This window comes from Bos indicus, chromosome 4, assembly GCF_029378745.1.
Source record: "Bos indicus isolate NIAB-ARS_2022 breed Sahiwal x Tharparkar chromosome 4, NIAB-ARS_B.indTharparkar_mat_pri_1.0, whole genome shotgun sequence".
Classification (NCBI taxonomy): domain Eukaryota; kingdom Metazoa; phylum Chordata; class Mammalia; order Artiodactyla; family Bovidae; genus Bos; species Bos indicus.
The window spans coordinates 61,019,973-61,043,120 of record NC_091763.1 but is presented as its reverse complement, the minus strand read 5'-3'; the positions used below and the strand labels follow the sequence as shown (position 1 = coordinate 61,043,120).

The 23,148-nt window shown below is 40.6% G+C and overlaps 1 protein-coding gene across 3 annotated transcripts in view; it reads right to left on the bottom strand.

The window, feature by feature from the left end:
* AOAH (acyloxyacyl hydrolase) overlaps positions 1 to 23,148 on the bottom strand; it is a 186,186-nt gene that overhangs the window by 37,936 nt on the left and 125,102 nt on the right. For all 3 annotated transcript variants that reach the window (XM_070787839.1, XM_070787837.1, XM_019958765.2), the window contains exons 13-15: positions 22,934 to 23,016; positions 2,006 to 2,042; positions 1,171 to 1,245 (exon numbers count right to left, since the gene is read on the bottom strand). In XM_070787839.1, the coding sequence (XP_070643940.1) occupies positions 1,171 to 1,245; positions 2,006 to 2,042; positions 22,934 to 23,016 (195 nt within the window). The remainder of the gene's footprint in view (positions 1 to 1,170; positions 1,246 to 2,005; positions 2,043 to 22,933; positions 23,017 to 23,148) is intronic.

Here is a 23,148-nt window from a genome sequence, read left to right as displayed (position 1 = left end):
CTGTGGGGATGCGATGATACAGAGAGTGGTGTGGCTCTTGGCTCATGGAAGGTTTTGGGGGTGTTTGCTATTTACTGGAGACTACCAGGTGGCTCATCACAGAGCTAACTTGGGTCCCCAGAATGTAGCCTTGGCAGACTTGGGATTCTGGGGAGAGTGGTAAACCAGCCTAGGGGCTGCCAAGGCAGGGCACATGAGTATCTCTGGGTTGCAGAATGGAATCTCCTGCCCTGAACTCACTTCACTGATTAGGCCTCCACCTCCTTCATCATAAGAGTTCTGAGGCTCTCATGGAGGTTTCCATGAGGGCAAACACAATTTCATAATATTCAACCATGTTTTTAGCACAAGCTTAAAAAGCTCTTGGTGAGTGAAGTACAGAAAAGCAGAAGGTGGGCAGTGAGCAGGGTGGCCTGCTTTTAGTACCCCTTGGGTTGGAGTCCAGCTCTGCCATCCGTCACTAATTGGACAAGTCATGCCCCCTCTCTTGGCTTTGCTTTTCTGTTTTCCAAAATGATGGGTGGGTGGCTACTGGGGAGTTGTTTTAGATCTGATCTCACCTTTTTTTTTTCTTTTTGGCCATGATCACAGGACAGATGGCATTCACATGTGCGGCATATTCTTAGGGGTATGCACAGACTTTGAGAAGCCTTCCAAAATGTTGTGGGGGAACGAAGGCATTCAACATTTTGAAATCACTACTGATATTAGCAGTTTACCAAAACCACTTTCTTACTATGGGCCATGGGCACAGATAGGATTGGCTGTGAATCATGTGTAGGTTTCTTTGCAAAGCTCTAAGTCTGTGCTATCTCAACCACACGAGTAAGTAAATCAGAAGATGAGTGAAGAAGCTGTTCTTATGGGATAGCTGTGATTTTGCTTTATTTTATTTCAAAAGTCACGCTTCTCAGTCTTGGATTTTTGGCTAGCAGCAGCATATTTCTTGTGATGTAATTCAGAGTTGATCATGACACACCCATTTGTTGTGAAGCAGAGCAAAGAATTAATGGGATCAGATATTTTTCAGAGGGTCTTTCAGCTTTACAGGTTGATTCTATTGAGTCGACATGTGTCCAGAACTTGTTAAGATAGGGAAGCAGGCTACTATAATGGAGTGGAGATGAGGGGAAACTCAAAGAACCTTCCAAACATTTTTTAGTAACTCACCCACTGCAGACATCATTTCCAATCATGGCATATATGACAATGGCTGGATAATCCAACAGCTGGTTCCTAGATAAACTGAGAAACCATAGATGGAAGTTGAATATCGAACACTTGGAAACCTAGCTTTGGAACCAACCAATATGAGAAAGAATCTTCAAATGGCCATCCTCTGGGTAACTTTTTGCTATTTTTCTTTCATTCTAGTGTCTCCATTCCCACTTCCCCTCTTCTCTATAATCTTTAACTCACTTCTCCATTAGGAAAAGACCACATAAATACATACCTACATTTAGAGTAGGTTGAAGTCTCCAGTAGGGGGACACGCTACCATCTTTCACAATATTTGTCATCAGTAAATCCAGATCAGTTTCCTGAGGTACTTATGTCCAGATGTGTAGGACATTATGACAGCTGTGGACATAGTCAACTTTGAAAAATCAAGGATTTCTCAAGGTTCCTATTCTGGACACCCCAGGCCTTGCTAATGAATTTTAAGTCAAATATGAGCAAAAACTTGTTTTCTCATTCATAAAGCAGGAATAAGAAGCAGTCTTTTTTTGTCTTTTTCAGATACTTGGGCCAGACCTAAGTTTTACTCACTTTGTATACATTTTTATGACCCTTTTGAAAGTATACATGTAAATTAACCATATCCTGTGGTCACTGGCCCAAGAAGTGAAAACTTCCCAGTGTTTGGAGAGTGACTAACAAGTTATGGATGTTCAGTATAAGTGGCTACTGGATAATAACAGAGAGTTTTTTTTTTTTTATTAATTTTTCAGAATAGAAACCCAACCTAAAAACAACTTCTTATATCCCTCCCTTTTCCACTTACCTTTCTATAAATCTCTCCAGGTTTTGGGAGGATGCACCTGAATAGTTAAAATTGAGAAAATAATTAAAGTTAATAAATCCAAGTCAGCACTATTAGTATGAGAATTAGACTGATGGACGGAAATCATGGAAGAACCATTATTGTATGGTCAAAGGTCATCCAAACCATCATACTGATGAGAATGACTTCATCCTACAACTTTCTTAATGGGCCTTCTGTTTACTCGGCATTATATTAACATAATCCTAACATTTTTGGATTCATAGATTTAAAGACATTTACTGAGCGCGAATGGGTACACTTTCTAATAGATGTGAGAAAAAAGTATAAATCTATCAGCAGAGACAGAAACTATCCACAGATTAAGGAATGAGTTAGGGAATGAGAGGGACAGTAAAAAGGATTGTTCAAGAACTGCACATCTCCCTGGAAATCCCCATTTAATAGCCTGCTGGTGTTCCTGCTCACTCCTGAGGCTCCTCCTGACTGGCTGGACTGTGCAAGAGTCAGATTGTAGAGCTGATTTATTTAAGCTCCCATAGTGACACATATCGGAGAAGGCAATGGCACCCCACTCCAGTACTCTTGCCTGGAAAATCCCATGGAGAAGCCTGGTAGGCTGCAGTCCATGGAGTTGCGAAGAGTTGGACACGACCGAGTGACTTCACTTTCACTTTTCACTTTCATGCATTGGAGAAGGAAATGGCAACCCATTCCATGTTCTTGCCTGGAGAATCCCAGGGACGGGGGAGCCTGGTGGGCTGCCGTCTATGGGGATCACACAGAGTCGGACACGACTGAAGTGACTTAGCTGCAGCAGCAGTGACACATATGACTTCATTCCCCTATTCTTGATACCATCAATAATGAATCTCTTTTATGAAAATTGTATTCATTGAATGTTCTTTTTATTGTCAACACTCTGCTAAACACTTATTTATTCATTTAGGCCTTAGCACCACAGTACGAGGTAGCATCGTGTGTGTGTGTGTGTGTGCGCGCACGCACGCGCGTGTGCTCACATGGGCGTGTGCGCTTGTCTCTTGCATCTCTTGCACTGGCAGGCAAATTCTTTACCACTGTGCCAGCTTGGAAGCCCTAGGCATAGTAGGTCTCCATTTTATAGAGGAGGAAACTGAGGCTCACTTACAGTGACTTTCCCAACGCCACATAACTAATCATTTGGAGAGTTGCACTTCAAAGTCTGTCCCTTCTGTAAGGCTGAGCTCTGGTTCCCTGTGTGACACGGCTTCTCTAGACTGAGTTCACTGTTTCAAATAAGTTCTGTTTCTTTGTCCATTGGAAGATAGTCTGCAGTGATTAGCGAGTAATCCTCAGGTGCGTGGTACAATTTAAGTGGCAAGGGAGATTTTCCTGTAACTTCTAGCCTTGGAAGCTTGGGGGGAAAGCCAGTGGGTTTCTTGTGGAAACAAATGGGCAAAAGGGCAGTGCACAGCTATTAGGAACTAACTAGCCCATGTCCCCTCGAAATTGTGTGACCATGCAGGGTAGGCCTCCTTTTCCACATACAACTAGATACAAGCTATATGTGCAGCATTGATGTTCTCTTGACTGATTCAGGAATTATGCATAATAAATGAATATTGCTTTATTTCCCCTCTCATTGTGGTAAAATATACAACACATAAACATAACCATTTTAATCCTTTTTGAGTGTGCAATTCAGTGACATTAAATACATTTACATTGGTATGCAACGACCATCACTATCCATTTCTAGAATTTTCCCGTCATACCAAATAGAAGCAGTCTCTGATAACACCATTCTATCTTCTGTTGGTATATATTGAACTATTCTGGGTACCTCAGATAGGTGGAATCATACCTTACTCATCTTTTTGTGTTGGACTTATTTCACTTAGCATAATGTTCGCAAAGGACCTCCATTTGTAGCCTGTGTTAGAATTTCCTTACTTAAAGACTGAATAATTTTCCATTTTTGCACATACCACATTTTGTTTATCCATTCATCTGTCAATGGGCATTCGAGTTGCTTCTACCATTTGGTTATTATGAATACGCTGCCTATGAACATCGGTGTGCAAGTACCTGTTTAGGTTTATTTAGGTTATTGAAATCATTGGACCATATGGCAATGCTACATTTAATTTATTTTAGGAATCGTCATACACTCTTTGTTTCCTTTTTGTGGTGGGGCTTTCCTGATAGCTCAGCTGGTAAAGAATCTACCTGCAATGTGGGAGACCTGGGTTCTGTCTCTGGGTTTAGGAAGATCCCCTGGAGAAGGGATAAGCTACCCACTCCAGTATTCTGGCCTGGAGAATTCTGTGGACTTTATAGTCCATAGGGTTGCAAAGAGTTGGACACCACTGAGCGACTCTCAGTTCAGGGTAGTACTAAATGTGCACACAGACATGCAAATTAAGAGCCGTCAGTTCACCTTAGCATGTAAGCATTCATTCACCCTCTCCATTCATTTGTTGAGAACCTGCCATATGCCTGACACATAGTAGGGAATAAACAGGTGAGTTGGACACAGCCTTTATACCCAAGGATTACCATCTATGGGGGCAGACACACGACTGAGCACTAGAGTAAGGTTGAGTGCAGATCCAAACCAGAAAACTCAATGTGATTTGAGCCTATTATCTCTGCTCAGAGAAGGTGCCAGGTTTTACAACACTGAGTCCTAAACATAGACTCGAAGTACTTCTGGGCGTGAGGTTGTTCCCTTTTGCTCTCAAGAGGGAAGATAAGAAGGACAGCCACTGGGAGCCTACAGTGGCTGACTCATCTCATCAGCTGGGCCCTTCATTCAGTGCCAGCTCCAGGACTCTCAACTTCCCATTTTCAGTAAGATAATAAATCAAGAGGTGTTTAATTCTCACTCTTTGATTTTTTTCTTAATGAGAAATGAAAACTCAAGCCATGAGTGGGAAAAAAAAAAATAAAGGGACAGGTCAGGGATTGTCAATAATTTCCCTCATTATCCAGAGTACAAGTGGGAACTGAGGTGCAGAGTACCCACAGAGCTTGAGGAAAATGGAAATGAAAACCTGTCATGGCATGCCATATGGAGAGCCCCTGCCTGGGCCCACATCCCCTGATCTCTCTGCTGCCAAGACAAAGATGGCAGGCCAATGGCAAAGGCTTGAGGTGGGTTTAAAAGCAGCAATCACAAACATCCACCCAAGGAGAGAGGAAGTATGCATGCTTCTTTACCCAAATGTTTATTTTTTTCTGGTGGGTGTTTGTAATAGGAGCAAAGAATTTTCTTTGCTCCAAAGTTGTTACACTTCCATGATTTCCATTTTCTTTTGGAAATCTCAGTTTTATGGGATTATGTAATGAGTTTACATAATTCCCATGTTACTTTCTCTTCTGAGCCCCCCTTTCCTGTAGTCCTGCTACTCTTCCACCAGTCACATCATCATTTGATATCTCTCTCCCTCCCAAGCTCTATTTTCTCTCTTCTCCTGTATGTAGACTTCCTCCAGGCTGCTGATTTTGTTGCTGCTACTGCTACTACTATTACAGAAAATACTTAGTAAAGCAGTTGGAGCTGAAAGATGTGAGTAAAAGAGAAAGATAGCTCCTAGCCTGTGGAATGTGGCAAAACAAGAGCAGCATTCAAAGAACTGGAGATGCCCTTAAGAGGTCCCTACCTGGTCTCTACAGTGATAGATCAGAGAAATGGAAAAGCTCTGACTATGAAATAGGGACATTTAATTTATTTGTCAAGGTAGTCCAATGGAGAATCTACCTGTCATCAAGAAAGGAAAGAACAGTGTCCTTACTGGCCACAAGTCTGAATTTTGGCTCATCTTTTTTTTTTTTTTCCTTTGGGCAGTATGGTCATTTTAACAAATATTAATTCTTCAAATCCAAGAACTAATGGATATCTTTCCATTTCTTTGAGTCATCTTCAGTTTCTTTTATCAATGTTTAATAGTTTTCAAAACATAGGTCTTTTACCTCCTTGTTTAAGTTTATTCCAAAAAAAAAAAAAAAAGTTTATTCCTAGGTATTTTTAATGCAATTTTATTTTATTTTTTTAAATTTTTAAAATTTTTTTTTATTTTTTATTTTTTTAGTCCATAAGACTGTTCTATACATCAGTGTCTCTTTTGCTGTCTCATATACAGGGTTATCATTACCATCTTTCTAAATTCCATATATATGCGTTAGTATACTGTATTGGTGTTTTTCCTTCTGGCTTACTTCACTCTGTATAATAGGCTCCAGTTTCATCCACCTCATTAGAACTGATTCAAATGTATTCTTTTTAATGGCTGAGTAATACTCCATTGTGTATATGTACCACAGCTTTCTTATCCATTCATCTGCTGATGGACATCTAGGTTGCTTCCATGTCCTGGCTATTATAAACAGTGCTGCGATGAACATTGGGGTACACGTGTCTCTTTCCCTTCTGGTTTCCTCAGTGTGTATGCCCAGCAGTGGGATTGCTGGATCATAAGGCAGTTCTATTTCCAGTTTTTTAAGGAATCTCCACACTGTTCTCCATAGTGGCTGTACTAGTTTGCATTCCCACCAACAGTGTAAGAGGGTTCCCTTTTCTCCACACCCTCTCCAGCATTTATTATTTGTAGACTTTTGGATCGCAGCCATTCTGACTGGTGTGAAATGGTACCTCATAGTGGTTTTGATTTGCATTTCTCTGATAATGAGTGATGTTGAGCATGTTTTCATGTGTTTGTTAGCCATCTGTATGTCTTCTTTGGAGAAATGTCTGTTTAGATCTTTGGCCCATTTTTTGATTGGGTCATTTATTTTTCTGGAGTTGAGCTGTAGGAGTTGCTTGTATATTTTTGAGATTAGTTGTTTGTCCGTTGCTTCATTTGCTATTATTTTCTCCCATTCTGAAGGCTGTCTTTTCACCTTGCTAATAGTTTCCTTTGATGTGCAGAAGCTTTTAAGTTTAATTAGGTCCCATTTGTTTATTTTTGCTTTTATTTCCAATATTCTGGGAGGTGGGTCATAGAGGATCCTGCTGTGATGTATGTCAGAGAGTGTTTTGCCTATGTTCTCCTCTAGGAGTTTTATAGTTTCTGGTCTTACGTTGAGATCTTTAATCCATTTTGAGTTTATTTTTGTATATGGTGTTAGAAAGTGTTCTAGTTTCATTCTTTTACAAGTGGTTGACCAGATTTCCCAGCACCACTTGTTAAAGAGATTGTCTTTAATCCATTGTATATTCTTGCCTCCTTTGTCAAAGATAAGGTGTCCATATGTGCGTGGATTTATCTCTGGGCTTTCTATTTTGTTCAATAATAAATAAATAATAAATAAATAAATAATAAATAAAAAATCAATAAAATTAGAAACGAAAATGGAGAGATCACAACAGACAACACAGAAATACAAAGGATCATAAGAGACTATTATCAACAATTATATGCCAATAAAATGGACAACGAGGAAGAAATGGACAAATTCTTAGAAAAGTACAACTTTCCAAAACTCGACCAGGAAGAAATAGAAAACCTTAACAGACCCATCACAAGCACGGAAATTGAAACTGTAATCAAAAATCTTCCAGCAAACAAAAGCCCAGGTCCAGACGGCTTCACAGCTGAATTCTACCAAAAATTTAGAGAAGAGCTAACACCTATCCTGCTCAAACTCTTCCAGAAAATTGCAGAGGAAGGTAAACTTCCAAACTCATTCTATGAGGCCACCATCACCCTAATACCAAAACCTGACAAAGATCCCACAAAAAAAGAAAACTACAGGCCAATATCACTGATGAACATAGATGCAAAAATCCTAAACAAAATTCTAGCAATCAGAATCCAACAACACATTAAAAAGATCATACACCATGACCAAGTGGGCTTTATCCCAGGGATGCAAGGATTCTTCAATATCCGCAAATCAATCAATGTAATACACCACATTAACAAATTGAAAAACAAAAACAATATGATTATCTCAATAGATGCAGAGAAAGCCTTTGACAAAATTCAACACCCATTTATGATAAAAACTCTCCAGAAAGCAGGAATAGAAGGAACATACCTCAACATAATAAAAGCTATATATGACAAACCCACAGCAAACATTATCCTCAATGGTGAAAAATTGAAAGCATTTCCTCTAAAGTCAGGAACAAGACAAGGGTGCCCACTTTCACCATTACTATTCAACATAGTTTTGGAAGTTTTGGCCACAGCAATCAGAGCAGAAAAAGAAATAAAAGGAATCCAAATTGGAAAAGAAGAAGTAAAACTCTCACTATTTGCAGATGACATGATCCTCTACATAGAAAACCCTAAAGATTTCACCAGAAAATTACTAGAACTAATCAATGATTATAGTAAAGTTGCAGGATATAAAATCAACACACAGAAACCCCTTGCATTCCTATACACTAATAATGAGAAAACAGAAAGAGAAATTAAGGAAACAATTCCATTCACCATTGCAACAAAAAGAATAAAATACTTAGGAATATATCTACCTAAGGAAACTAAAGACCTATATATAGAAAACTATAAAACATTGGTGAAAGAAATCAAAGAGGACACTAATAGATGGAGAAATATACCATGTGCATGGATCGGAAGAATCAATATAGTGAAAATGAGTATACTACCCAAAGCAATTTATAGATTCAATGCAATCCCTATCAAGCTACCAACAGTATTCTTCACAGAGCTAGAACAAATAATTTCACAATTTGTATGGAAATACAAAAAACCTCGAATAGCCAAAGCGATCTTGAGAAAGAAAAATGGAACTGGAGGAATCAACCTACCTGACTTCAGGCTCTACTACAAAGCCACAGTTATCATCTTTTTAAAATAAGGCACTGTACATTGCAAGTAAAGAACATTTCCCATAATGTCAGTGTTGGTTTTCCTTTCATGAGTAAATTTCAGCTTACAGTTTCACTGATGGATCAGTGTTGACTATAGCAGCAAGTGCTTCATATTCTGGACATTCAACGGTCTCTAAATAACAGTCTTCTAAATAACCTGTAATTTTAAAATTCTGTGCCTGGCCAGATACTTTTGGATTTTGTGGGAAAAGGCCAGGATGGAATGATTTGAGAAAGTAGCACTGAAACATGTATATTACCATATGTGAAATAGAAGACCAGTCCAAGTTTGATACATGAAACAGGGCACTCAAAGTCAAGCCGGTACACTGGGGCAACCCAGAGGGATGGGATGGGGAGGGAAGTGGGGTGGGGGAGGGGTTCGGGACAGGGGACACATGTACACCCCTGGCTGATTTATGTCAATGTGTGGCCAAAACCATCACATTATTCTAAAGTAATTAGCTTCCAATTAAAATAAATAAAAGCAAAAGATCTAGTTCTCATATGAGAACTTGTAAAAAAGGACTGTAAGGTGCATTTTACAACCTCCGCTATACAGTTTTTTTGTCAGATAGTTCCAACATTTTGGCATTGACATCTGTTAGTTTTCTTTTCCCCTGCAAGTTGAGATTTTTCTGGTTCCTTATGTGCTGAGTAATTTTGGATTTTATCCTTGGCATCTTGGGTTTTAAAAGACTCTGAGCCTTGTACTTTTGTCTTATTAGGCAATCCACTCAGGTTCAGGAGGCAAGTTTTACCCAGCCTTCTGGGAGGTTATGATTTCAATGTCCATTCCCCTCTCAAAGCCTCTGTAGTGTTATTCTGATTAGTCTCAGGTCTGTGCCACTGAGAGGGACCTAGACAGAAGTCTATGTCGAAGTTGAGTTCTGAGTCTTTGGTATGCAATTAAGGATCAGATCTGTGCATGTTCAGCTCAAGATTAAGCTCAGGAGTTCATACACTACTTTATGAGGTTGCTTTCCCAAGTTCCTCACACTCTAGAAGCTCCTTGGTCCTTTCTGGTTCCTTGGGCTCCCCTCCATCGTCCTAAAGCCCCAGTTTCCACTCCCCTACTCTCATGTACACTTCTCACAGATTAACTCATTATAGGATCTCATAATAAGAGGACAGAGTGAGAAAATGAGCGATGGGGGATTTACCTTACCCTTCTGGGAGCACAGCTCTTGTCATTAGAGATGTCCCTGGTGGTGGCTCAGATGGTAAAGAATCTGCCTGCCATGCAGGAGATGTGGGTTTGATCCCTGGGTTGGGAAGATCCTCTGGAGAAGGGAATGGCAACCCACTCCAGTATTCTTGTCTGGAGAATTCCATGGACAGAGGATCCTGTCGGGCTACAGTCCATGGGGTCGAGTTGGACACAACTGAGTGACTAACACCCCCACACCAAGAATTCTAGGCACCTCCTCACTGCTGCCCTGACACTGAGAAGAAACTCCCTTCCCACTTCTAGAGTGAAAGCTAGAGGGCTTCTTCTAACTCCATCAGTTTGTGCCACTCTTCATTTCTGGATTTTGGGAAGTATTGGGTCTAGTTTGGAAAACATCAGAGGACAACAAAATGCCAACACCACTGTTGGTTTGGCTGTACTCCTGATTCTGGTTTTCTTCTCCTGTTTACTTTCCCAGAGTCCTCCAACATCTTTTCCATAGATTCTGTCTAGGTTTTATGGCTGCATTTCTTGGGACAGACAGGGTAGAGTGTGCTTACTCCATTATACCTGGAACCAGAAACTTGAATGCGTTATAAAGAGTATAAATAGTTCATGAAAAATGTGGTGTCATACAGTGACCTAAAATAAATTTAATAATGTCATTTAACTTTAATTAAATTTTAAATAATGCAGGTTTTGCTTATAAATTTAGGAAGCATTTTGAAGAGCACAATTCGTATAATTTAGTTTAAAAAAATCAGCCATGAGAAATTTAAATTCTTTCTTTTCTCTAAAAGTGTTGCTTGTAATAAGCAGAAATATTCAAACTAATACATTGACCTCCAACTCAAAATAGTAGGTACTTAATAATTGTTTGTTGTGACAGTTTCTGATGGTGTTTCTACTACTGAAAATGCTTTCAAATTCACAAGTGTGGTTCTGAATTTCTGTGACAAACTAGATAAATGATTCCCCAAAACACGTATTTTTAGAAGAATATAATAACCTCCCCAGAGTGGCTCTAATCTACCTGCTAGTCTCAAAACTTGACATAGCTTCACAAGTATCCTTCAGCTATGCTAAACTTCTCTCTCCTTTTTCCCCAAAGATACTTTGCCCTTGGAGCATGTATGCACTGAGTCACCATCTCCCTATGGTTTTTGGATTTCTATTTTTTTTCTGCAGGGCTCTCTGCTCAAATGTATCTTCTCTGAAGATTTCCTCTCCTCCAGGCAGAGCTAAGTGGCTCCCACCTTCAGAAGACCTCAACCTCCCTCTCTTTTAGTGTCATTTTCTAAGAACCATAATTGTTTCCATCTTGTCTCTCTTTTCTGGTTACTTATGGTCTCCTTAAAGATGGGCACTTTGTCTTGTTCACCTTTCTGTTTCTAGCACCTATTGCAACATTGGAGAGGAAACAGAGAGAGTGGTGGGGCAAAATCCAATGGAGCCTGAGAGGAAGGGAAGTAAAAGAGAAGAGAAGACCAGTGGTAAAAGGCACAGCCCAAGATACTTTGAAACTGACAAAAAAATCCAGCAAGTTCATTTCAGCTATCAACACAAGTAGCAGTGAACTTTCCCTATGATGGCCTTTATCTTGAGCCCTAAACCAAAGGGATTGATTGAAGAGACTCCTTGCCATGGACAGTTACATATAAAAGTGTAAGATATGCTTCTGAATCTGTCCTCTGCAGATGTGCTGATTCAAGAAGTACAGAATGAAAATCCTGACCTAACAGAAGAATCTCAAGCATACGCTCATCACTCTTCGTATTATAATTGTTGTCAGTTACGCTGCCCTGCTATGATGTGTTGCATGGGACAAGCAGAAGCCAGAAAGGGCTGTGTAGATAAATCCTAAGAAATAGTCCCAATGGAATCACAATATCTCCATTCTTTAATGATTCTTTGAAATTCCAGAAAGTATTAAAAATTGGAATGATGTCCTCTAATAAAAGGAGGGAAATGTATCCCTCTATATGACATATGTAACACTAAAATAGAAACTTTTGAAATCACTCTTTCAAAAGTTTCTATTATAGTTAAGTGCTGTATCTTGGAAGCATTTTTGGTCTTTGAGAGAAATAACAAGTTTTGATGCCTGCAGTCCTCCTATAGTATATCTGTGTGCATTTGCCTTTTAGATCAAGCATCTCAAAAATTGGTATTAAAATCTTTGTTTGTTGTTGTGATCACACTAGATCATAGCTCCCAAACAGAAATGTCCTAGTTGTTTTGTTATAAATAATTTCTGTTATTTCCTCTCAACATCTTGGGTTGAGACCAAATATTCCACCCAGTGGATGGGTTCATCAAATATTTACTGAGGGCCTATTTCTGTTTGGCAAAGGTGACTTCTTTGCTTCTTCCAATACTCTGTGGCTTTAAAATATTGTCTTAAAAATTTCACTTTGAAAAAAAAAAAAATTTCACTTTGAAATGATTTCTAAAAAGTTGAAATAATTTCCATAAGTTAGAATACTAAACAAAAAGTTGCAAAAATAGAACAAAGGATTTGCACATACCCTTTCATCCAGATTCCCTAAATGTGAAATGTGAGCATATTTCATAACCATAGTGCAGTGATGGAAATCAGGAAATTCACATTGGTTCAATACTATTGTCTGCTCTACAGACCTCATTCAAATTTCACTAATTGCCCCACTGATGACCAGGGCCAGCATCCAATTCAGGATTACATGTTGTATTTACTCTCCTGTTTGTCTTTTTTTTTTTTTTTAAATGTCTGTTTCACCTGCTTTAATCTGGGCTGATTCCTCAGTCTTTCTTTGTCTTTCACAACCTTGACACGCTTGAAGGGTGCTGGCCAATTATTTTATGCAATATCCTTCATTTGGGGTTTGTCTTATGTTTCTTCATGATTTAATTCAGATTATAACTAAATACTACAGTAGCAGTAGACTACAGTAGCAGTTGCTCAGTTAAAGTACAAAACCTTTTTTCTTCCAATACAGAGATTTGGGGGAGGGGCTGGGAGGGTATGTAAATAATAAGCCCTTGTATATATAATTGAATTCAGCTAAGCCTGAATTAATACTTCATTTGTCGTTTTTCTCTTAATCCTTCTTTTACTTTTTTCTTGTCTCTATCCCTTTCTGAGAGGACCACTTTTGACAAAGAAAGCTGACACAGAATGCTGGGTCAAGGTATCTAATTCTGACATTCACCTGGCCTCCAAGGCAGGTATTGGTGTCCCAGCAAGTAAGATGGTGGCTTTAGAGTCTAGAATTCAAAAGCAGGACAGTATGGCCTGGTGGGGGCCTGGACAGACATGCTGGTGTGCCCAGTAGGATACAAGCAGTTTTCAGCTCTAACAAGCTAATAGACCATGGACAAGTTACTTCTCCCCACTCCCTTTCACTCTGATTCTGCTCCAAGCCCTCCTCCTTGGAGAGGAGTCTACCTTAGAATTGCATCCTCACCCCATCGCTACCCAGCTTTCTCTTCTCTTCCCCACTACACCCATTCAGCCTCCCTAAGACATTATCCTGTAGATGGTCTGAATGTGAATTCCGCATGCAGCCCTGAATTTTGCCCCCCTGTTTTAGTTTCTCCAGGTCTGTCAGATTCTCTCCCATTCTACATATGGTTTAACTAAACAGACTGGTTCCAAATAGGAAAAGGAGTACGTCAAGGCTGTATATTGTCACCCTGTTTATTTACCTTATATGCAGAGTACATCATGAGAAACGCTGGACTGGAAGAAACACAAGCTGGAATCAAGATTGCCGGGAGAAATATCAATAATCTCAGATATGCAGATGACACCACCCTTATGGCAGAAAGTGAAGAGGAACTCAAAAGCCTCTTGATGAAAGTGAAAGTGGAGAGTGAAAAAGTTGGCTTAAAGCTCAACATTCAGAAAACAAAGATCATGGCATCCAGTCCCATCACTTCATGGGAAATTGATGGGGAAACAGCAGAAACAGTGTCAGACTTTATTTTTCTGGGCTCCAAAATCACTGCAGATGGTGACTGCAGCCATGAAATTAAAAGACACCTACTCCTTGGAAGGAAAGTTATGACCAACCTAGATAGCATATTCAAAAGCAGAGACATTACTTTGCCAACAAAGGTCCATCTAGTCAAGGCTATGGTTTTTCCTGTGGTCATGTATGGATGTGAGAGTTGGACTGTGAAGAAGGCTGAGTGCCAAAGAATTGATGCTTTTGAACTGTGGTGTTGGAGAAGACTCTTGAGAGTCCCTTGGACTGCAAGGAGACCCAACCAGTCCATTCTGAAGGAGATCAGCCCTGGGATTTCTTTGGAAGGAATGATGCTAAAGCTGAAACTCCAGTACTTTGGCCACCTCATGTGAAGAGTTGACTCATTGGAAAAGACTCTGATGGTGGGAGGGATTGGGGGCAAGAGGAGAAGGGGACAACAGAAGATGAGATGGCTGGATAGCATCACTGACTCAATGGACGTGAGTCTCAGTGAACTTCGGGAGTTGGTAATGGACAGGGAGGCCTGGCGTGCTGTGATTCATGGGGTCGCAAAGAGTTGGACACGACTGAGCAACTGATCTGATCTGATCTGATCTGAAACAGGGGAACCATCAAGATGAATTCTTTTTTTTTTTTTTGGAGGTGTGGGGGCTGGGTGCTGGGTAGAGAAGCCAAGAAGTTCAAGATTGAATCTGGTTCGTGGGAAGGGGCTTGAGGTTGGGTTGGGTTGGGTAGATGAGTCTGCAAACACATGCACTTTGGCAAATGTTAACACTCTCCACTTTTCGTATCTATGTTTGCAGTCAGTCCCTTGTGCCCCACTCTCCTACTGAGTGGGTTAACATATGGGTGCATAGAGAGAGGCAATTTCTCACTGTGTGGATGGGCCTCTCAAGAAAACACACTCTTCAGCACTTTTGACTTTCTGAAAACAAAACAACCCCAAACAGGTGTTTACACCAGCTTTGCTAAACTTGCAAAAATAAAATGAAGGAGGTTGCCAGCAGAAAAAGACATTCTATTTCAAGATAGTAAAGTCCCGTTTGCAAACTGTAAAGAGATCCTCAGTGCAACCCCTAAGCCCGTCAGATGCCCTCCTTGGCAGGCTGTGGCCATGGAGATTTAGGGCTGGGATTTGCTTGTTTCTTAAAGCAGAAGAGTCTTGTTTATTTTGGAAGGTGATGCCTTATGAATTTTTATTTACTTTAAAATACATACTGATATTGAATACCATGTTAACATTTGTTTTTCTTCTACCCTTTATTTTAGATGGAGTGTAATCTTGTCACTCAGAGTTTTTGCCCACCATGGAGGTATTCAGTTTGGCAAAAGATTATTGTGTGTGTGCTTTTCCTCTCTTCAAAGGTTAAATGTAACCCCTGAGAGTTATTAGTTTAAAAAAAGCATGTTGGGTTGACAGGTACCTCCTACATGCAGCAGAGTCTGACCTCAGGGTTGCAGGTACATGTCCTCAGTGTCAGAAGAGGAAGCCAGACTTGAAGCAAATGACTCAGCTATAAGCGAGGAGATGCAGCCACAGAGGCAGGGACAAAGGGCTTCAGTGAGGGTTGAATAAAAGCTAGTATTTTTTTTTTAATCACACAATCATTTTTAGATGAACTTTTTTTTTCCCTTTATTTTTGCTTTTTATTTGTTGGCTGCACTGTATAACATGTGGGGTCTTAGTTCCTTGATCAGGCATTGAACCTTTGACCCTGCATTGGAAGTGCAGAGTTTTAACCACTGGACCATCAGGGAAGTTCCCAAAGCTAGTATGTATTCAGTCCTCCCTGAGCACCAGGCCTGAGTCCCAGTGATGGGGTCCCAAAAACTAGAACATGCAGCATGGGTGTAGGAGGTGGTTTTGGGGTTCATGTTTGCTGTGTCCACCTTCGCAACTGAATACTGACTGGCATCCATGCTTAGAGCTCTAGTCTCTGATGGGTGATCATCACTGGAGAGAAGGTGAAACCCCTCATCTGCTTCTGCTCCTTCCATGTTCTAGACCTTCCAGCTCAACCAGCCAAGGCTTGTTCTCCAGCCCCTTCCAGCCACAGCTTCCATCTCTTGCCCCACCCATCTCAGTGCAGGGGTCCTCCACTGCCCCACCCTCAGCACTTTCTTTCTTGCCTTAACCCTGCCTTGCCTGATGTCTCCTCCAGCCTCTCTAGGGGAGCCCCAACGCTGCTCCCCAGGCTGCATCCACCTTCCATTCCCCAGGGCTCCCTCTGTAGTCCCCTCATTTGTCCTCTACCCTTCATCCCAGCTCCTCTCTGTCAGTCTTAGACCTGCTATCTATCAGTTTCCATCACTTCCCACTCCTATCCCTAGCCCGACTTTTTCCTCCCAGAGGAAGCTCCCTTGTTTCTGCCAGATTCTTCTGGTGGGGCCGGCTGCCCCTCACCCATCTCCATTACCTTCCTGCTTGCCACTGTTTCTGTGGGCCAGGAAAGTCAATGCTAGATGCCCGTCCTTTTGCCCTTGAACTCTGAAAGCCTTTCTGTCATGAACATGTGTCTTTTAAATTTACTTTTGTTTTTTCAAATCTACTTACTTCATAAAAAATATTATATTGAAAAAGTGACTGAGTTTTAAAAATGCTGAGTAAATAATAGGCCAGATGATGAAGTTAGCAACAACAATGAATGATCAAGAAGCAATGTATTTCCTCATTCAACCTTACCACAGCCTAGTGAAGTTCACATGTGGACTGCTATCTCCCCACTTTGCAAAGGGAGCCTCATGTGGGTTTTGTGATGAATTCCTTCATGTCACATGACATAGTTTAAGGAATTGGCTTTACTGGGGAAAGGGCAAACTTACAAGGCTGGGTTTGTCCCCTGAACTTCATCATCCTACTGAATTTAGGTACAGCCTTTCCCCCAAGAATGAGATCCCGGCGTCACCTTGGGCAATTGTGCTCATCGCACCGTGATCCCCATTTTATAGATGCAGAAGCAGACCAGAGAAATTTAATAATTTGTCCAAGTCACATACCAGTTCCAGCGCCTAAATTCAAAAAATCAGTCTGCTATTTTTTACACAAAGGAAAAAGATTCTATGAAGCAACAAGGAGGGGAAGACCTCTGCTCTCTGTTCTCTGGGCTTTACTTTACATCTCTGAGAAGTAAGGTGCTGTTCTGTGAGGACCCAGACCACTCTACGGTGTTTTGACCCTACACTGACCCCCATCCGACTCCCATGCTGTTTTGGGAGCTGTAAGGGGTGCTGCAACCGCTCCCCTTTGATGATTGTAAAGAAGGCTTAGCAGGAATCTTGGTGTGCCTAACCCCCAATGCCAGAGAATGGATACCCAAATTAAGATGACTTCAACAGTTTACATTTAAAAATGCCATATAATTGCTGACAGTGGTTCATGGTAGAGGTATCTATAGAAATTTTTAAGATCTTGTATGTAAACATCAAAAGGAAAACAGGAGCTGTTTCTTTGATTCTCACTATGCAATTTTTAAGAAATGCTTTCATATTTCATTCAACTCTTTCTTCCCTTTTTCCTCTTTATCTCTCACTGGTTCTGAAAAATAAGTGTATCCATAAGTATGCAGGCTGTAGAAAGCTGACTTTTTCTATATCTAATAAAAACCTTGGGGAGTAATTGAAATAACCTGGCTCTGGTAGTCAGGTTACATGCTGCATAATATCAAAGGAAAAATCCATAGTGAGGAAAGCAGCAGAAAACAGGAAGAGGAGCTGGAGAATAAAGCCAGAACGTTAAATAATGAGTAACTATGAGAAACTTAAAAAAATTTTTTAAAATTAAATCCTTAGAAAAATAGTCAAGAAGCATTTTCAAAGAAGTTATACTAGACAGAGTGTATGCTCTGTGTATTTCTAAGGATTGTGAATTTAAAGAAAAGAAAGGAAATACCACCCCCCCCACCCCCCCGCATCCTGCAACTCCACCCTAGCATCTATTCATTAGATAAAAGTCTGACAGAAGCCATGGGTTTCAATCAAATTTTGACATGCATGTTTTTTCATGATTAGGCTCTCCTCCCATATCTTTTCTCTCTTTTTATCTCCACAATCTGAATTTTAAAGAAATGCTGTCAAGACAGTGTACCACAAAAGGAGAGATGTCGACTATAAATTGTACCAAGTACTTTTCAGAGAATTTTACTTTGGTCTTTTTGATTTTACAAAAGATGGCTGCATTCATTGTGGGTACAAAGTGATGTGGAGATGACATGCCTGGGTCTTGTGAGAGAGAGATGCTGGTGTTGCAGGCACACAGGGAGAGCACAGCTTCCAGCTTGTGTTTCTGGCCAAATCCTATTCCTTATTCTGCAGCTAACATGTACCCTCAGCAGGGGACCTTGGACAAGTCCTTTATTTCACTCGGTTTCCTTCTAGATTTTTGTTGTTATTGTTGTTGTTATTTCTATATAAAACCTAAATCTTTGGGAAACAGGTTTAAAAAAAAAAAGAAAAACCGATCACCCATAATTTATCAAATGTTATGATTTTGGTGTATTTTCTTATGTGCAGCTATTTGTTTTTCTTTCCTTTTAAAAATATAGTAGAAATTAAAGCAATATCCAATTTTACATCCTGAATTTTCTTTTGGCAGTGTTTTGTCTTTCTAAATAAAGATATATGGGGACTTCCCTGATGGCATAGTGGTTAAGAATCCACCTTGCAATGCAGGGGACATGGGTTCCATCCCTGGTCAGGGAACTAAGATCCCATGTGCCACAGAGCAATTAAGCCTGTGAGCCAAAACTAGAGAGACTGCACACCAAAATGAAGGTCCTGCATGAGGCAAGGAAGATTCTAGGTGCTGCAAATAAGACTCGAAGCAGTCAAATAAAATTTTTAAAAGTATAAATAGGAACCAATGGCGTCCTAGTAGGTCTAAAAGAATATGTTGTTTTAAGCCTCATTTTCTAGAGCTGCATAATATTCCATGTGGGTGTTTTTGTTCTTTGATTTTTACAGTCTCTGTTGACAGAACTTTTGACAACACTGGGGCTGTTTAAATATGTCACTGAAGGAAAAAGAGAGGGCAACAAGCGGCCAGTGTTCACTTTATGTCTATGATGATCCTTAGCCAGATTTATTGACAACTTTCCAGTAAACTATTGAGCATGTCCATACACAGAGAGACAAAGCTGATCTCTTTCTGCAGGTCAGTCTCAGATGATAGACTGGTGACTGTGTTATCTTTGCTGGTGTCTCAGTGGAGTGAGACAAGCTGGGTATAAATTCTGGCTCTGAACTTCCTATTGATGGGATCTGAACAAAATTCTTGGCTTCTCTATACCTGTTTTCTTAGCTGTAACAATGTGGATATCAATCATTTCAGTTCAGTTCAGTTCAGTCACTCAGTCGTGTCTGACTCTTTGCGACCCCATGAACTGCAGCATACCAGGCCTCCCTGTCCATCACCAACTCCTGGAGCCTACCCAAACTCATGTCCATTGAGTCGATGATGCCATCCAACCATTTCATGCTCTGTCGTCCCCTTCTCCTCCTGCCCTCAGTCTTTCTCAGCATCAGGGTCTCTTCAAATGAGTCAGCTCTTTGCATCAGGTGGCCAAAGTATTGAAGTTTCAGCTTCAACATCAGTCCTTCCAATGAACAGCCAGGACTGATCTCCCTTAGGATGGACTGGTTGGATCTCCTTGCAGTCCAAGGGACTCTCAAGAGTCTTCTCTAACACCACAGTTGAAGAACATCAATTATTTGGTGCTCAGCTTTCTTTATAGTTCAACTCTCACATCCATACATGACTACTGAAAAAATTATAGCCTTGACTAGATGGACCTTTGTTACCAAAGTAATGTTTTTGCTTTTTAATATGCTGTCCAGGTTGGTCATAACTTTTCTTCCAAGGAGTAAGCGTCTTTTATTTCATGGCTGCAGTCACCATCTGCAGCAATTTTGGAGCCCCAGAAAATAAAGTCTGCCACTGTTTCCACTGTTTCTCCATCTATTTGCCATGATCTTAGTTTTCTGAATGTTGAGCTTTAAGCCAACTTTTTCACTCTCCTCTTTCACTTTCATCAAGAGGCTCTTTAGTTCTTCTTCACTTTCTGCCATAAGGGTGGTGTCATCTGCATATCTGAGGTTATTGATATTTCTCCTGGCAATCTTGATTCCAGCTTATGCTTCTTCCAGCCCAGCGTTTCTCATGATGTACTCTGCATATAAGTTAAATAAGCAGGGTGACAATACACAGCCTTGACATGCTCCTTTTCCTGTTTGGAACCAGTCTGTTGTTCCATGTCCAGTTCTAACTGTTGCTTCCTGATCTGCATACAGATTTCTCAAGAGGCAGGTCAGGTGGTCTGGTATTCCCATCTCTTTCAGAATTTTCCAGTTTATTGTGATCCACACAGTCAAAGGCTTTGCATGGTCAATAAAGCAGAAATAGATGTTTTTCTGGAATTCTCTTGCTTTTTCGATGATCCAATGGATGTTAGCAATTTGATCTCTGTTTCCTCTGCTTATGCTAAAACCAGCTTGAATATCTGGAAGTTCATGGTTCATGTATTGCTGAAGCCTGGCTTGGAGAATTTTGAGCATTACTTTACTAGCATGTGAGATGAGTGCAATTGTATGGTAGTTTGATAATTCTTTGGCATTGCCTTTCTTTGGGATTGGAATGAAAACTGACCTTTTCCAGTCCTGTGGCCACTGCTGAGTTTTCCAAATTTGCTGGCATATTGAGTGCAGCACTTTCACAGCATCCTCTTTCAGGATTTGAAATAGCTCAACTGGGATTCCATCATCTCCACTAGCTTTGTTCATAGTGATGCTTCCTAAGGCCCCCTTGACTTTACATTCCAAGATGTCTGGCTCTAGGTGAGTGATCACACCATCGTGATTATCTGGGTCTTGAAGATCATTTTTGTACAGTTCTTTTTGTATTCTTGCCACCTCTTCTTAATATCTTCTGCTTCTGTCAGGTCCAGGTGGATATCATTAAAGAGCCTCAATTCTGAGAAACGTATTTTAACACATTTGATACTGGGTTGAGAGCTGCAATCTATATGTTGTTGTTTAGTCCCAAAGTCATGTACAACTCTTGCTGACCCCTCATGGGCTGTAGCTTGCCAGATTCCTCTATTCATGGGATTTCCCAGTCAAGAATACTGGAATGGGTTGCCATTTCCTTCTCCAGAGGAGCTTCCTGACCCAGGGATCGAACCTGCGCCTCTTGCATTGGCAGGCAGATTCTTTACTGCTGAGCCACCAGGGAAGTCTCTGTCGTTTTCCCCTCCTTAACTCTCCACAGAGCTAACGCAATCAGTGGTATCTTAGAATTGAAGAAATATCATATGAAATAATATAATATAATATGTTATATATAACAAATACTTGCTTTATATTTGTGGGAATAGGTGAAATATTTTACATAAATTGTTATTAGCATTTGGATGCTGAGAGGGATTGGGGGCAGGAGGAGAAGGCAATGACAGAGGATGAGATGGCTGGATGGCATAACCGACTTGATGGACATGAGTTTGAGTGAATTCCGGGAGTTGGTGATGGACAGGGAGGTCTGGCATGCTGCGATTCATGGAGTCACAAAGAGTTGGACACGACTGAGTGACTGAACTGAACTGAACTGAAGAGATTAACACCAGCTATTATTTTATCAGTAAGAAAAGAGCTATGTTGTCTTTACAACAGAACATTTGTTCTGTGTAGAATATATATTATAAAAATGTTATTTGTAGGTCATATACTTAGATAAAACTTGTACTGCTTGGGAAATTCTGTAGTACTCTTGTTGATTAGAGATGGCACAGGGATGGCAAATAGGTTTAAGTTTCTGTGCCAAGTCTAATCTGTTGATGATGTCTGTCGGATGTGCTGTACTGTGAGAATCGCTGAGGTGGAATCTGAGTGCAGCAGACAAGAGTGCCAAGGTGTATTAGGAGTATTTTCCCCAGGCTTTGGAAGATGGAGTGGCAACACACACACTAAGTGTTTGCCATCTCTGCATTATTGTCAGAAAATATTACTTGGCAGCTCGTTAGGCAGTAGCCAGGCCATGGTTTCATTGGAAGGACTGATGCTGAAGCTGAAACTCCAGTACTTTGGCTACCTGATGCACAGAACTGACTCACTGGAAAGATCCGGATGCTGGGAAAGATTAAAGGTGGGAGGAGAAGGGACGACAGAGGATGAGATTGTTGGATGGCATCACCAACTCAATGGACATTAGTTTGAGTAAGTTCTGGGAGTTCATGATGGACAGGGAAGCCTGGAGTGCTGCAATCCAGCACTGTGTCTGGGTCACAAAGGGTCGGACATGACTGAACGACTGAACTGAACTGAAGGCCATGGTTTATCAATCAGGAGTTTCGTCAAAATTGTGTGGCAATGGACTGAATCTGGGTTCAAGGTGGGAGGTGAGAACCACACAGGGAAGAACAAACCCAGACGACACAGATGTCTGGGACACACGGGAAATGGATGGAGACCTGGAAGTCATGACAACACTCTGAAAACAGTTTCTTTTTAAAATGGCTTTGGGGGATTTCAGCCACAAACTCTTAGCTATTTTTCCTAAAACCTCAAGCCCCGTAGAAATGTGTGTGACGCTGCACCATAGGGAAAGCAGAGTCTTTGCAATGACCTGGATTTCAACCTGCCCTTGTTCTGCTAATGCTCACTTAGTTCTGCTAATGCTCACTTAGTTCTTGCCTCCTGAACCTTGATGTCCTCACTTTGGCCTTTCTAGAGCTTTGTGGTTGGATAACTGAGATGCCTGTGTAGTCTTTGTCTTGACTGCATCTTGTCTAGTTCTCTTTTGCTGTGGGTGAAAGGCTTTGAACCCAAGGCCCCCTCTCAGAAAAGGCAATGGTATTAGAAGAGGAATTTGTTCATTTTAGTCTTGTTATCTAATTCTCTGCTTTTGGGTACTTATGAAATAAAACCAATCATTACAGGCACAGTGGTTAAGATTTAAATGGAACACTACATACCATTTTTTGAAATATTCTGATAGTCCCTGTGATTGCAGTGGTTTCTTTTCCGTAAACGAAGGTAAATAGAGTTTTCTTTAATTCTGAAACAAACATATATGTGTATATTTAATTTCAGGACATTTACATGATAGAGTTCAAAGCAGCATGTTTTTATTGTGATTTTTTAAAATGTGAGAATGAACTCAGAAAATCAAATCTCTGCAGACACATTT